Here is a 17,388-nt window from a genome sequence, read left to right as displayed (position 1 = left end):
CAATCGGAACAGCATAGTTTACACAAAACCATAAGTATATGCAAGGAGTATATCTTGCTGTTCCTTTTTTATTCTCTCGCTTTCCTGTTTATTCCTTTTTGTCATATCCTTTTTTTTTTTTTTTTTTTTAACTTTATTGCCTACCAGTCTCTCTTTGGAAAACACAATAGTCCAAGATGAAACTTAAAGGTAGTCCTCCAAATCCAAACTGATAAATAAGCGTAGATATTTTAGTCTTACATTAACATGGCATCCGTTCAAAGTGAGTAATGTTTTTCTCATACTGATTTAATTGTGTACTCTGCACCTACACATTTTGGAGTCTGTATGCTTTTTCTTAGTAAATCTTCATTAAAATAAAAACAAAATGTTTACGATTTTCAGTATTTTCTGGGGTACACCGCTCACAGTACTTTTAGTTGTTTGTTTATTTTTAAATAAAGGCTACTAATATTATTTTGGTAAACTGTATCTGCGCAGTAACTGTAGATAAAGCATTCTGTATTGGAAGCCACATGGTTATTATCATTGATGGATAATTAAGTGTTATCACTGACATAAAGGATGTTATGACTTCAGCAGTTATTATTATTATTATTATTATTATTGAGGTGCTAATACAAAGCTTGTTTTAATGTTGTCTTTGTTATGCCAACCAAAGACCCACACTTACAACTGCATTGTCATATTTGTTACATTTTCTTTAAGTTCTCAAACTTATAATTGATGCCCAGGTAGTAAAAGGAGACCTGGTTCAGGTTGGGTAATTTAAAACCCGACGGGTACCCGGGTTTTCAGGTGCCCGTGCCGACCTCCTAATATATATATTTTTGCTGGTGTTTAGCTATATAAAAGGTAATGGTTGTTAATGGTATGAGTGAAATGTGTTGAAGTCTTGCTAGTTTCTTTTTAATCTGCAATTCAGATAAACTATAAGAATATACTAGGTAAATGTCTATCTCTGCTGGATATTGCTGCAGCACTTCAACATATTATCCTCATGCAGTTTTATTTCAAAATATGGCTACAAAGATACAACTCATGCAACAACTATTTTGTATAACATAACATCTTAAACAGAACAAAAGGTTAACCAACAGATGAACCAGCAGTTTTTGTCCTTGACACTGATTCTGTCAGTGTCACTGGTTAATATTTGTGTAGGGCTGAAGCATCAAAATATAACCTACAATCTGATCTCTCCAGAGCATGCAGCTGTTTTAAGGTTGCAAGGTTAAACACAGCTCTGGGAGCATTCCATTCCTTTATCCCCTAGGGACCAGGGAATCATTTTCCTGCAGTCCATTTGAAGGCTACTCTGGTCCTGAGAGGTTAAAGAGCACCTGTGAGAGAACTGAAAGGTGTGCTGCCACTAACACTGCATTTATTATTGTAGGACTGAGTAGCGGTGCACATTTTAGGGTTATAATTTGTTAAGCTTTAGCCACAGTGGCAATGTGTTGCAATCTATATTCTATTTATAAATTAAAATATTGAAATGACTGCTTAATATCTAGCAAAAGAATACATCCTGAAAATAATTTATATACCATTCCCTCCATTCACACAACAGTGTCAAATACTAATTATACAATTGTATTTATTTCGAAGAACGTAAATAGGGTGATTGTAATGCCACATGGTGATAAAGAATACAGTCAGACTTTTAATATTTCCTTGTTCAGTCTTTTAACCACACCACAGTTAAGGTATGTATACATTTGTTTTGTAGCACTGTTTCTAATTTCTCTGCATACCTCCCGGCTGAATTGCAGCAGACTTTAATCCCAAAAGAGCCTGGCTAGCTACCACAGTGACCCTTTGTAATGGATTGATTGATTTATACACCAAAGATCGAAACCACCCATTTAGAATACTTTTGTGTGCTCATCCTGTTCCTTCCAAAGCCTCTCTGACATACAGTACTGACATTGCTCTTGTGACCCACATTTTAGTCACACATCTCATGAATCATTGTGGAATTGTGGGTACGGTGCCCCTTTTCTGTCTTATGTTGTACTTGGGAGCATGTGGCAGATTTTATTAAGGTGATGCTTTGCAAACATTTCATGAGAAGCATATTTTAGAGCAAGTAGCTTCCAATATCGTTTTTAATTACTTTTTAAAAAATGTTTCCTTACTTTTTAAATATTTACAGTCATTCTAAATGGTTTGGGTTCTGTGTCCTCAATACCGACACTGAGCAAAAAGCCTTTTCAATTCAAATGATCTGACAATATGACATTTCAACTGACAGCCTCCACCCCCCCACTGATTGTCTGGTTAGTTGCTCAGTAGTTTTAATGGCCAGTTATCAGTTGTATTCCGTATATAGCTTCAGCTTGTTTGTAAAGAAGGGTCAAGAGTTCAGATTATGTTTTTAAAAGTTAAAAATGTATAAAATGCAAACTCAAATGTATGATTTCTATTCAAATCCCATTGTTAGTTGCAGTGATGTAGTCAAGACCAAACGTACCGAGACTAAGGCCAAATGTATTGAGACCGAGACCAAAACTGAGACCAATATATATTTGTTGTGACCAACCTTATAAACTAAATCATTTTTTGCTAGAACAGCAACAATGATGATAAAACAACTGTATTTTTTGAAAGCTATTTTTCTTTTGATAAACCAAATAAACACAAAAAATGTAACAATTGAAAAATGTGTTATATTGACTTTTTCCCAGTTACAATCAATTCATTTAGGAATACACACCCTGAAATGTTGCATAAAAACTTTTATATGACATATTTACATATAATTTGAAACATCTTAAGAGAATTTTGAACTTGAAACTTGAATGATTTTTTTGTTAATCAGAATCTGCAATTATTTTACCTCCTTTTATACCCCAATTTGGAAATTGCCAATTATTCAACCTAGCTCACTGCAGCAACCCCTGTATTGACTAGGAAGAGATTAAGTATATTGCTGGGACATGTGGAAGCTGAGAGAAGCTAGGTTCCTTCTGAATTGAGCTTGACACTTGTGACGGAACGTTTCCTTTGACAGATGGTTATGCCTGAATAATGTACTATTAATATTCAAATCCTTGGTCATGGTATTTTCAAATAAAATGTAATCACTGACACAAACAGTACATTATTATTATTTTAATAAATGGGTCATTCCATATGGAATCAATCAAAAACTGACATTTTTCACTTGACCTCCTGATGTTGATAAACTTCAATACATATTATTGTCTTTGGAAGAAGCGGTTACACTGTAATTGTAGGCCTGAGTGACCTCCCATTCATGAGATACAGGTCATTGAAGCTTGTCCTGATTTGGACACCCACCTTACCTTTACATGGACATAACTTCCTCCGTAATTGACGTGGAAAGCTGATGTTGGTGTCATTTTAAAGGGACTATATATTCATTATATAAAAATGTATGTGAAATGCAAGGTAAAGTTGTGTGAATGTGTGACCTCTGACCCCACCCAGGTAAAATCATGTAACCTTTGAATTGTTGTCAGTTTTGATAGCTTGTAGCCTAGCCATTACATTTACATTTCCTGCAAGTTTCATTTTGTGCCTGCCGTTGGTTGAGACACAGCACAGAGTTGAATGCAGTGTCAGGTGAATATTCTAAGTTAAGCGATTACACACCTTTATACAAATAAATAAACATATTAATTTGTAATAGAGTATACTCTCTTCTCCGGTTAAATTTAAGCCACAGTGAACTGGTGCAGCTACTAATACTTTAATGAGTTAACCAAGGTGCCATATTTACACAATTGGCTAAAACAAACAAATACAAGTGAATTAAATATAAATCCTTCCTGAATTGTGCACGTTTAATTTTGTCCCCACCAGTGGTACTTCTGTCAGCACATGTTTTGTATTAAGTGATGCTTCTTAGGAGCTGTAATTACCACTTTTCAAAATCAATGAATCACTGAGCCTGGAAAAGAAAACTTATTGTTAGTGATGTGGTGAAAATGAAATGGCTACGTTTCCAGTTCTCTGTCCTTGCAGTTCTGCATACAACACAGTTTACCACTACTTAAGTTGCCCTTTTCCTTCGTAGCCGCTATGTCAAGGCTTTTGATGCTTTAGCCATTTCCTTGTCTCTCAGGGTGTATGTGCTTCCTGTTGCAGTTGTTGGCTCCACTAATGTCAGTACATCCCCCATGTCTACAATAACTTGATCTGGGCAGAAACCGAATGATCGTGCTGGTCCATTCTGGTGCAGGAAGTTAATTTCAACCTTCCTTCTGATCAGAAGACACCACCAGTCACTGTCATACTGAACAGTAACACATCTTTTCATTTGGTCAAATGGTAGTATGTCCTCTTCTACTGTGATTGATTGTTCTGTTTGTTTTACTGACTGGGAGAACTCTGGTACAAGGACTGTTTGAAAGAAGTGGAGATGCCGTGTGCCAGGCACAGTTCTTACCTTGAAGAATTGTTGCTCAAGAACATCAAAAGATGCTTTTGAAAGAGATAAACAGTGACTGTGTCATGAGTCATGCATTCTGATATTGCAACATATGAGATGTGCTGAGAATTCCCATCTTTGTCTCACAAATAGCAAACAAAATAATGTATGGTTGCCTGAAAGTTGTTCCAATGGTGTGATTGTGCTTCATCTTGCATGATGAAAGTGAAGTTTTCTACAAAATCACCAACAACCAGGAATTAATTTTCTTGAAGGATTTCATCCCTCAGCTGTTGATAATATGCAGTCTGCGTCTTTGCAATGAAATCATGTCGACGAAGACATTGGAGGTTGCTTGTGAAAGTCTCTATGAAGGTTCATCAATTGTCTGAAGGGTGGATCTGTCAGTTGTAGTCCACTTCCGATACTCCACTGCGTTCACCATGCTTTCTTGAAAGAGCATTTGTAGATGACTCTTGAAATTTTCAAGTGATGGACAGTTTTCACACTTTGCTAAGTGGCAATCGACGTTGGATGGGGAACACATGAGAAGATAAGCAATGCTGATAGTGATTCAAAGGCACTTCTGTACTGGCACTCAGTTGTGGAAGCTTAGAACAAATGAATATTAGCTTTACATTCTGGTATGTGTACCACTACTGCCTGCCAATAAACACTAATTTTGGTTTCAGCTCTGCAGATTTGGAGAAGCCAATCTTAATGTCAGGATGCTGTAATTTGAAGAAACGACAGGCCTCTGAAAGATTGCAGAAAACAAGCTGTTTTGTTTGTGCTCCCTCCTTCCTGACTCTTTTATTGTAAACAGAAACAATCTTTCTTTCTTTCCGGCCACGAGTCGAATAACATCTTCCCTCTTGTAGAACAATTTTACCATTTGAGCACTCTCCCCAGTTAGTGTTTTCCCCACATTTTTGTGATTTGGATCTGATAGGCATCCGTTCTTTTCCTGTAAAGCCTTGGCTGTCCTGGACATGTGGTAGGTACCACTAAACTTGGCAGCAGTCCTCTGTATAGACAAAGACATTGGGACAGCTGTCAAAATATGAACTTGCTGACTTTGACTGATATTTGATATGTTTCCTTCAGCTGGGTCATCATCTCTTGATATGCCTGAGCCTGCTCATTGATTGTTTCATGGTCTTCCACTTCTGTTTGTGGAAAAACCTTTCTTAGCTTTATCTTCATTGATTTTTCTGATATTCTTTACCTTCTGAGCTGCATATAACTTTTGTGACAATTTCCTTCTCTTCAGTGGAGGTTCTTGTATTGGCTGCAAGGCCACCTTTATTTGTGAAATCTCCTGTTTCTTTTCAGCTTCGAAAATTTTGTTGCTTTCAGTTTGTTTGTCTTGAACAGCATGAGGGCTGGATTCTCTGTAACCAGACTCCTTGGGGTCACTGTGTTGAAGATGATGTTTGATCTTGGTCAGGAGATGATTGGCCTAGCAACTTCATAACAACTTCTGGCCATACATGAAGTTCAGCTTCTGGTGGTCCTTGATCTGCTTCTTTGTTAAGTTGCAACCTTTAGTGCGACGCACTCCACGATTCTTTTGCAAATGGGTCACATTTTAGCTACAAACATTTTATGTCAACATATAAATATTTTTTGGAAGAGTACCATGTTTAGGGACACACCTTAGTTGAGTTATAGTTGGGTTTTCTTGTTTTTCACATTATAAGGGACTTGTCAGTATTGATCTCTAATTTACCTGTGCTACAATTTAGTCACGTTTTAATAGGCCAAATTGGTTAATTAACGTGTTACAGCTGCACCAGTTCACTGCAGCTTCAATTTAACAGGCAAGTATATTTGATTACAACTAAATATTTTTGTTTAATTGTATTACGTGTGTAATCGCTTCTCTTAGAAGATTCACCTGACACTGCATTCAACTCTGTGCTGTTTCTCAACCAACGGGAGGCACAAAATGAAACTTGCAGGAAATGTAGATAAGGGTCTGTCAAAAACTGACAAAAATCCAAGGTTACGCGATTTGACCTGGGTGAGGTCAAAGGTCACAGAATCACACATACTTTATCATGCACTTCACAGATCCTTCCGTAGAACGAGAAGATAGTGCTATTCAAGAGCTTTAAAATGCCACCAAAACTACCTTTGCTGTGTCAATTATGGAGGAAGTTATGACCATGGGTGGGGGTCCAAAATGGGTCAACTTTGAGCTGTATCTCATGAACAGGTTGTCACTCAGGCCTAAAATTTACACTGTAACCACTTCTTCCAAAAGTAAACGTGCACAGATGTGAGGTTTTTGGTGATTTGATTTCGTACGGAATGACCCAAATGCAAATGTTATCATTTAAGGCAGCAGACTTTTGTTAACTTAATAGATTTAATTAGTAGTTAACATAAACAGACCCACGTGGTCCTGTTTTCTCATACCATGTGTGGTAATTTTAATGAAGTGTTTCATATTGCAGGCTTAAAGCATGAAGGTATTCTAAAATGCATGCAAAGAAAGAAAAAAAGTATTTTACTGCTATGCATTTTTTAAATGAACATTTTGACCATTTGTACTGTTATTTGTGGCATGTGTTTGTATTGGTATGTAGACATGCAGATGTGTCTATTTACTAAGACTTAACTCTTTAAATTGTTAAGTATAATCATTTTAATTTGGGGTAATGGTCCTTCACACACTTTAGATAAACTCTGGGAGTTGGATGAATAATATTTTGTAGTGAGACTAACACATCAAAGCACATCAAAAATTCACTGAAGACCTCTGAAATTATTTTTGAAGTCAAGAAGACGAGCCCCTGTACAGAAAAACGTGATGTACTGCTTGCACACATACTATATGGCCTGGATTCAGTTGCTTTTTCATTAGATCTACCGTATTCTTTCAAATTTAAGACGCGCTTTAACAGGTTTTTTTGCTTCTCAAAAATAGCTTGTCTTAAATTCGAGTACAGTATAGCGATGTGCCTATTAAAATCGGCAACACAAGATGTGACTGAGTACACAAACAGCAACGTGACTGACTGCCAAGAAAAGGCAACAAAGCCGTCTGCCTGAATGCACAAGCAGCAACGTGACTCATTGCTGAGACAATGCAAACCAATATTCCTGAGGAATCCCAAGAGAAATGTTTACAATTTCAGCATTCCTAACAAACAGTACCAGCTTGGACAGATTGGAAATGCTGATCAGACCTCTGTATTTTGCAGTGCCACAGTTCAATGCTGGTTAATCTACAACACTGTTTTGTGTCAGTTTTGTAATATGCAACAGCATAATTTGAGGTTGTGTCTTTATAAATGCATATTTATTTGATTTATTTTTTGAGGGTGGTAAATTTGGGCTGCGTCTCAAATTCAGAGGAATATGGTATTTATTTCCTGATCGCAGTATTGAAATCTTGTAAGCTGTTCATTTTTTTTTTTTTTTTTTTTGCCCTTTGAAGGCTTTTGTTTAAAAGACTGTCACTGACACTCAGCTAGAAGGGGCATGTTTTGAATGCAACTTACATTCCAGGTCTTGTGATGTTTCACACCCATTATTAAGCCAGCCCAGGAGCAAACACTGTGACAGACAACTGAAATGAACTTGCAAGTTCAGTACTGGACAGTAGTGAAGCAGGCTTCCTCTTTGACTCCAGGCAGGTTGCACCACTTGCTGCTTTTCCGTTGTATGAGGTCAGGTGAAACATTTTGAACAAAATCACTATAATGAACAAGTGCAACTACAGTTACTTGCACCAGGGACCAAGTAGCACTTCCTTGGTCTAAAAGGGCTGCAGAATTCTAGACCAATGCTCAACGCATGTGACTGCAGTGAAAATGTATATGCATGTGCAGAAGCAAATTGCAACCATCCTGTGGGCTTCGGGGTAGTCTGCATGATACAAAACAGAACACCGAGCATTGAGTCAACAAGTGTGCAGGAACCTGAGGCCCCTTCCCATTTTTCAGCTGAATGTAAAGGTACAGGATTGGATTGGATTCTAGTTGTTAGCATTTACCTGGGTGCCATGTACAATATTTGTATTCCTTCGCCCAGCTACTGTATCTTGTTCCAACCAAATCTTGCAACTTTTTGTTTTCTAAATATTTTCTGAACACAATTAAGACAGGTGAATCTCTTCAACACTGGAGTATCCCTACCTGGATTGAGGGCAATTAAACATGGATTGTGTTTAACTGAAAATCATTACGTTGGTCCATGGATATACAAGACCAAGCTGAGTTCTGGACCACAACAGGAAACCCTAAACCATCCCTTGACAGTTTGACTGCGGTAGCAGCCACCTTCAGATTAAAGGGTTTCATTTGTGTTGGTTTATTGAAAGCGCTGAGTACAGCTAGAACAGACTCGTAAATTGTTAGTTTGTGAAAGAGAGGCAAAGTACAGCCGAATTAGCATCACACTCTTTGGCAATAAATAAAACTGTCCTGCAACAATCGCACTGTCTTGTAATAATGAGGTGATTTTAAAATAAAACAATAAAAAAATTGGGACATTTAGAGCACATTTCTTTTGCCTCGCAGCAGTCACCTTTATTGAAAATGTAAGCATTGTGACTTCTTGGCTGAAGCACATGAAGACTATGAGATATAACTATAATGTGGTCTATACACAAGAACACACAGCTAAATAATGATCGGCCAGGTTACAACACCAAGCATGTAAGACTCCCATTGCATACAGAAGCAGTTTGATCCGTTTGTGGTTCTACTGGTTAATGAGTATTACCTGATGTTGTTATCTATACACTATGGTTAATTAAGCTCCTTTTAAAACCTGGACTGGGGAAACTTCTTTGCATTGGGAATCTTATTCCCATCCGTGAACTCATTGTATGTGAAACTGTCCAATCAACAAAACGAGAATATCTGCCAGTTATCTCACCTGTGTGTGAAACCACAAATTCAGTGATTTCTATTGAAAGATATAAATTTAAAGTTGAGATTCAGTTTTATAATAAAACAGCAAATTATTACATAAAATGAAAAAAAAAAACATGCAAAAACTTTTTTATTTTGACAAAAGGATTTGGATAATCAACATATTTCATATGAAACCCATTCATTGCTAATTATTGACAATGAATGTGATTGAAAACCAACACCTGATGACTAAATATTTATTTATTATATAATTAAGTGCTGAAGAAATTATTGGAAATTTGTGATTAATAAAGGTAACAAAAATGGTTAAAACTAAGGAGTATAGCAACAATCTCAAAATGACAGTGGTACAACTAAATGAAAAAGGAGAAACTACCAGACAAATAGCAGACTTTGTTTACCGAAGAGCACAGTGTGGGCTGTTATTTACACACAGGAGAACATGAACTATTGCAGCTAGCTCTAGGTGTGGAAGACCAAAAAATTGAGCAATACACAAAAGAAAGTAATTGCAGTTTTCCATTGAATACTTTAATCCTGATGATTTCTTAAACCAAAGTTAATGGTCCGATGAATTCAAAATATAACTTTTTTTCACCAGTAAGCACCAATATGTTTGAAGGAAGAGAGGAGAAGAATTTAAAGAAACGTTAATCATACCCAGTGTTAAACATGGAGGTTGTGTGATGGTATGGGCTTGTTTTTCTTCCTCAGGCTCTGGTGACCTTTGTATTGTAGAAGGATCAATAAATGATATTTTGCAGCAAGACATTTTGCACTGTCATTTGTTACCCAGTATTAGAAGGCTTATTGGGCTGAAGTTTGTATTCAAACAGGATAATGACCCTAAGCATTCTGCAAAGTCTACAAAGGAATTTCTGAAAAAGGAAGATTAGTTATGGATTGGCCATCTCAGTCCCCAAACTTGAGTCCCATTGAGATGTAGTGGATTGACTTGAAGGCTGCTGTTGCAAAAAGGAAACCAAAGTTGATTGCAGAACTCAAAGCTGTATGTGTTGAAGAATTGGCAAAAATATCTCTGGAAAGATGCCAGGGACTGGTTTCAAAATACAAAAAAAAATGACTGCACGCTATAAAGAAAGCAAAGGGTGGGCACACAAAATACTAATGTAAGGGTGCTCAAATACTTTTGTCAAAGTATGAAATTAGTTTTTGCATGTTATTTTTTATTTGTTTTATTATAAAGACGAATTTTTATATATATATATATATATATATATATATATATATATATATATATATATATATATATATATATATATCTATATTGTACTAACTGAGCCTGTACGTACTAACTAGACAACAACCATCTAACTAGTGCAAAATCAAGGGCTTTATTTGGCAAAGGAACCCATGCTATGGACTTGCATAACAGGAAAATTGCCTCCAAGAGTACTGATATATGGTCAGCTAGTCAGGGAACTATTCCACAGGTAAAGACTATTACAGGCCCTGTATTAATTCAGCTATTAACAGGCATGTCAAGCACAAGGCCGAGGGGTCAAATACTGTCCTCAGCGCAGTTCTAATCCAGACCTCCCCCCAAAAAATCATTGTGAGCTCTGAATTTAAAGCTTGGGAAAGCTGTTATTCTGACTTCGCTGCCTGGCCATTTAAAATAAAATGCGGAAAATAAATATGCTTTAGAACACCCACATGCACAGTATAGAAGAACAAGGTTGCGTTGCACAAACAAAGTATGATGATAATTCTCACAATACCGTTACAATTGGAATTGCACTTGACATTTCCTGCCCCGTCCCCCAATACACCAGTGCTTTTATCACAGCCATCGCAGTGCATGGCTCAGATGTACAGTTTAGTTATTTTTGTATCCCAAGTAATCCATATTTCATGCGCTCAGCTGCAGCTGTGTCTGTGATGCAAGGGGACTGACTGATACAAGCAGCTCTTAGTATTGTAGGGAGGTAATGCTGGATGTAATTAAGTCACATCCTCAGCAGAACAATCCCAGTATTTAGGGGTGTATTGCTTTTGAAGAACCGCCTCTGCTTATGAAGACAACCTCTGGAGTTCATGACATTAATAATGCATTTGGTTGATGCATTCAGCCACCAGTTACATTTGAAAAGGGCAAAACCGCCACTTGAATTAGCTTCATATGATATAGTATTACCCATCTATGTTTTTTCCTAAATCCTTTCAAATTCTTCTATTGATTTGGAGATATTCTCTTTTTGTTTGTCTGTTTTTAAATCCGAAAGGATCTTGGAATATTAAATATTTGTCTCATCTGTGGGTGGTGGGGTGAACACTACTGTGCTAATAGAAACAACATCTGTGTTTTGAAGGTGTAATTTTAAAATGGTAATTACTCTTCTAAACTGCACCAAATCAATGTGTGGGTCACTTTCACCCAGCTGATAGTAGACTTCAGTAGTAGTAGTTAAAGTTCTCCCTCCTATTTCTATGTACTGATTTAAAAGCCAATGAATAAATCCTAGCACGTCCATTCATTTGTTTGCCCCATTGGTCTTTGATAATGATACAATTTGAACCATCCCTTGCTATGAAAGATGTTCTCAATTACACCGACACTCTAATACAACCAGCCAAGCAAATGTGCATCAGTGCCTTGCAGACTGTGTGCCTCTCGGCGGGACACCCTTAACTAGTTAAAGTGTAGAGCGCTGGTGTCATTGAACTGAAAAATAATTGCTGCTGTGCGCATTTTGTTTTATTGTATTTTAAGAACCTTATTATTTTGATACGTTTGAGCAAAAGAACAAGTGAATAAACAGTGTTTCCTTCATTGGAAACACTGACTAGGTGCATGGAAACTGCAGTCATACAGTAAGTAGGTATGATTTTTCTAGGTTCAGTTGAACATTTTTTTAATAATAATAATATCTATATACATTTTGGTACATTTATACCTGCCTCCTTTACTGCACATGCCACCATTCCTTATAACAAAAACAACCCCTTTGAGTAGGAGTCAATTATATCTGCTCCCAAATAGTGGTTGCTAGGTTACTTCCATTCACTGTAGCTTAGTGATAAAAACAAAAGTGAATCTTCAGGTCATGAAAGATATTACAAATAAATAAATAAAAAACATAATATTTCAATTTGATTTGAAGGTTTTATAGGTCTTTTTTCCCTGCTGCTGCAACCTTTTCTTAGTAAGGGGGTGGATGAAGATAAATTGGCATGCAGCACTCAGCTCTTCAGATAGCGGGAATTCAGGTGCTTCATAACATTTCATGGTATTCACATGTTTCTTCATTAAAAAGAAGCCGACAGGAAATGAAAATGCAGCTCTGCTTTGAATAAGGAATAGCTCATTACTTCACACACTGTACTGTTTCTATGACATGGATCTGCCAGAGGAGCACTTTGTCTTCTACTATCCTCATGCTGCTTTGTGGGTGCCTTATTTCACAGACCGTAATTTAGCAGCAGTCTTGGACGAACTAATATTATTTTAGGTAAAGCAGTCCAAGACTAGTGCTAATCAGGATCTGTTAAACCAGACGTGAGTGCATCTGGTTTGTGTGTTTAAAATATGTGGGTGGGGAAGAATTTTTAATGTTGCATCCCTTTTTTTTTTTTTTTGTCTCAGGCAAAATTTGTTACAATTTTAACACTGTTTCTTATTGTGCACTTGTTGTATATTCAATTTTGCCTCAAGTGAAATGTTGCAGTTCATTTTTGGGGGGTGGGGGTGGGGGATTTGGTTACATAGTCACAAGATATTTAAAAAATTTGCATTCTTTCAAACATCATGCACAGTATGGCAGCATACAAATTTAATTTGCATACTTACTGCTTGGTCCACACCATAGAACTCCTAGTTTGTCCCATCTGGTGCACTGACTAGTGGCCAAGCCCTCTGCCAACTCGACTGTTGATGTGGGGCCAAGGGTGAAGTGAGGGAATTCTGAGGCAGTGATCGTGTTGTTGTCTTTCTCATGGGAGCCACTTTAGTCCTCAGATGTATTGCTCATGTGCAGTGAAATGTCCAGGTGTCGTGAAGCAGGTGAGTGTGCAAAGCAATGACGTATTTGCTAGGGTTCCTGCAAACATGGCAGATGACTTGTGTAGCAATAAGGCGTGTTCAGGGAAGAACACTTCATACTTGGCTCTAGAAGAAAGGGTTCTAATGTCATTTTTTTTCTGAAAAAATATAGACTAGAATAGAATTTACTGGATTTTGAATTGCCTAGAAAAACTTTTAGATAATATAACTGGTGCTTGCAAGAGTCTGTCCTGCAGTCTCTAAATCACTTACTTTTACATGTGCATGCAGTAAAATATTACTTTTCTCATGATACTAAGAGTTCCGGTGTTGTATTTACATCTGTGGCAGCGACATATTGAATAATTAGAAATAAATATAGAAAGCCTTCATTCATATGCACTGGCATAATTTACTTTTACACCTTGATAATTGTTTTAGGTGTGAAAACTTTTGCTTAGTTTCCAGTCCCTTTTTCACTTTTTTGTTTATTTCTTAATTGTAAAATAAATTCAATTTGAGTCTTTTGAAAGTGATGCCTGCTTCAGCCACCATCCTTTTTTACCCCGAAAATGCTGCAGTATTAAATATCGATATGTATGGTTGCTTAATTAGAGCTGTATCCGAGGAACCGCATGGAGCGTAACTGACTGACCGGGGTGGAAGTAATGCCTGGGTCCCCAGAGCTGTCAGCACATGGAGAACTGCTCTCCTCCTTTTCAGTTAGTCTCCCAGATCACTTCACAGTCAGAAAGATGTCCCTTCCTCCTGCCAAGTCGATCAGTAACAGAAAAACAAATCAACCTTCTCATCAGTGATCCTTGCCTCAGATTACAAACTGACATTGCTCTGTAAACAGCACAGTACCTGAGCCTGCAAAGAAACTGAGAAAAATCAATTGTGCAGTATGTGCTTTTGAAGCAGTAACTCGAGTGACCTCCAGACTATTGGCAATAATGCAGTACTGTTTGCATTACCCAGTCACAGCAAAGCAAAGATTGACGTCTGTCCTATGTGCTATTCATGAACACTATGGAAAACCTTTTATTATTATTATTGTTAAAATAATAATAATAATACAACAAGATAATTGGCAGGGAAAATGAGTACTTGTTTAGGATGTGTGCGTCTTTAATACAGGTGGATCTAAGACCTATGACTTTGAATACACGACAAGTAAGATTTATTTGAAGGTATTTGTTAGATAACACTGTTAAACTGGATATGTGTGCATCTAAAGCCCCTAACACACTGTGACCCACGTCAGGATGTGGGTTGACACGCGTTGAGCGAGACAAAATGCGTGACTGACGTTCGTGAGCCAATGCAATAACAAACAGCCACTTCTGCATGACGGTTTCACTTCTGCAAGGAACATTTCTGTTTATTCTGTTTAGCCATATTTTTGTTGATTTGAGACACTGCATGAGCCATATTGCAGCAGAGATGTAGAAACATTTGCTCTAATCAGCATTTGGGCCAACGATTCAATCTAGAGAAGCTTGGATGGAAGCATCAATAACAAGCTGCATTCAGGGCATTGATACGCATATTGTGCACTTGCGTCTGTTACCCAGGTCAACCTGCTTTATCAAAAGCAGTGCGAAATCGTGTATCCGACCCGCATGACACTGGGTCATGACCTGGGTAGAGCATGCCAGTGTAGGTGTTGCCTTTTGAAATTAATACTAAGTTCAGTGGATACCATACTGTTTTTACAAACAACTTTTATACTTTTCAGCCATTGCTATTGTTAATAGTTTGTCATACAGTAAATCTTACAGTTGGAGTCTCTTGCAGCAATAAAATCAGGGTCAAATTGGTAAGACTTTGGGAAAGCTTAGCATTCCCCATGTTTTTGACAACAGGAGCCCAGTGTGAATTCTGTAAAGCCTTTGGAAAAAGATGCTCTTGAATGGGTTTGTCTAAACAACTGAGAGAGTTGAAATTAATGCTTAGGACATGTTTGAGGGAAGAGCGATAGCTCCAAGATTGAGCCAGGAACTGACTTGGTAACCAATGTAGTGTCAGTATGCAATGACTGCAGAGGAAAACGTGTATTTTATTTGATAGATTTTCATATTTCAGAATGACACTATACAGTATATCTTGGTTTTAAAATTGAACAGGATTTTAGCTTTAAAATCTAGTAGTGAGAGGGAGTTAGACGAGTACCGTAGGTCAGGAGATCTTATGTTCCATATCTGTCTGTGGATACCTATTCCATTGTCCAACACCTTTTTGGTGACACATGTAGGGCTTTGTTGCTTTTATGTCCAATTACCTTACTTGGGGGCATTTTTGTTTTAGAGTGACTTCTCTAAAAGGCAAAGATAATCCCATATCTTCAAATTATAAACCATTCACTCCTTCGGCTTGTTCCACCATAAACTGATTTTTGATGGAGCAAAGCCAATTTAATTAAAAATAAATAATGGCTCCAAGATTTGAAGTATTTGCAATTCAGGGCAGATAATGATGCTGTCATAAGCTGCTCTGCTGTTCATGGGGAAATAGGTACTTGTGTATCTCTCAAACCAGAGCTGTGCAGATTCCAACTCAGCTGCTTGTATATCCCCGAGCCTAGCTTTTAATCACCTGCAGTCTCTCGAAATGCATATCATGGCTAGTGGCTGATTTTAGTTGGGAGGAGCTAACCCTAATGCAGCACAGCCATATGACAGCAGTAGCTGGACTTGCACACACACTCTCTCTCTCTCTCTCTCTCTCTCTCTCTCTCTCTCTGGCACACACCCACACACAGAGCCTTTTACTGCAGCAAGCAGGCACGATCATTATCTGCATCCAGCAGGAATCTATTGAAATTCCTCAGCAAAGAAGCTCCTTGCCGGTACTGCATGGGATCTTGTGCGAGGACTACCTGACTAAAGGACTGGCTTGTTCTTAGAACTGCAAGGGGAGTGCTGCGGCAGATACACAGAAAAACATAAGGGACCACCTCCTGTTGGGGCTTTATTTATTTTAGCTCCCACCCCTTTTGCTTTTCAAGCTGAGCGTTTGTGTGTGGTGTTGCCCTCTTTTCCCTGCCATCCCCATTTCTCTCCCACCAGACTTTTTTTTTAATTTGCTTCACATTTCCAAATCTGTACCGCATCGCTCTTGTTATGCTGTGCTGCGAACCCCTGCCTGTTCTACGCCTCTGCTAGGCAGTGGCAGCATGGATGGTGCTCCTGTGAGAAAGCTTACCGATTCGATCAGTCCACTGCTGATGGGCATGCTGAGTAATCCTGCTGTAAATGGGCGAGGACATTGACACCCGGAAAATCAACCACAGCTTTCTCCGAGACCACAACTATGTGACTGAAGGTAGTGTTGCAAAGTTGTTTTTGTGGCATGGTTAACTGTTTCATCACTGTCTAATTATTTATGTGTTGATTTTCTAAGTGGTGTTAGTGGTTTTGGGCATGTAACAGTTGGCACTGGTGTGTAATCTTATTCCATGCACCCCTATGAAGAGTGTATTTGCCTAATGGAATATTTCTTCTGGAAAGTGCTGTCTGCTCTTACTTGGCTACTTTGCTAACTTTACAGAAAAACATCAGATTTTATAAGTATACAAAATGAAGGAAGGATGCATTTCAGGTTTTCCTGTCATTTTTGTTTGTTTTTCATATGGTCGTGTCGTACTTTTAGCAATTAGAAACACAGTAGTTAAATAGGTTGCAAGAGTTGTCTTAATAAAAATAGACAGCTTCCCCACTTGACCCAATAACTGCAAATAGTAAAATAGATGAATATGCTAAGCATAATTTTAACCCACAGAGACTGAAATTATACTTTTTCATTTAGGACCTGAAGAATTCAAAGAGATGTTGTGCCTTTGTGTGTATTCCTCTATTGTGCATACAGAACTGTGTGAGCTATTGTATAATGTTGGTTATATAACCATACAGTACATGCAAGCAATGGCATAACAGCTGTTCATCACTTGTTCTCTATACATTACTCTACATGCACTGTCCTCCAGAAAGTATTGAGTTCTGTAACCGATACGTAATCTGTATTTACTGTATTGTATATATTTGTAAATATGTTCTTTAGGATCTATATTATTTATTTGGCAATAAAATAGA

At 37.7% G+C, this 17,388-nt stretch overlaps 1 protein-coding gene across 2 annotated transcripts in view; it reads left to right on the top strand.

Moving 5' to 3' along the window:
- Positions 1 to 17,388, top strand: part of LOC121330172 (serine/threonine-protein phosphatase 2A 55 kDa regulatory subunit B gamma isoform-like) — a 100,522-nt gene that overhangs the window by 11,674 nt on the left and 71,460 nt on the right. Inside the window, exon 1 of one of the 2 annotated variants that reach the window (XM_041276511.1) lies at positions 16,031 to 16,621. The exons of the other annotated variant lie outside the window; for it this stretch is intronic. Coding sequence (XP_041132445.1) covers positions 16,552 to 16,621 — 70 coding nt within the window. The 5' untranslated portion in view covers positions 16,031 to 16,551. Of the gene's footprint in view, positions 1 to 16,030; positions 16,622 to 17,388 lie in introns of those variants that run through there. 2 annotated transcript variants of the gene reach the window in all.

Source organism: Polyodon spathula, chromosome 2 (genome assembly GCF_017654505.1).
Source record: "Polyodon spathula isolate WHYD16114869_AA chromosome 2, ASM1765450v1, whole genome shotgun sequence".
In the NCBI taxonomy this organism is placed as follows: Eukaryota; Metazoa; Chordata; class Actinopteri; order Acipenseriformes; family Polyodontidae; genus Polyodon; species Polyodon spathula.
The sequence above is the reverse complement of the archived record's forward strand: the minus strand, read 5'-3'. Positions and strand labels throughout refer to the sequence as shown.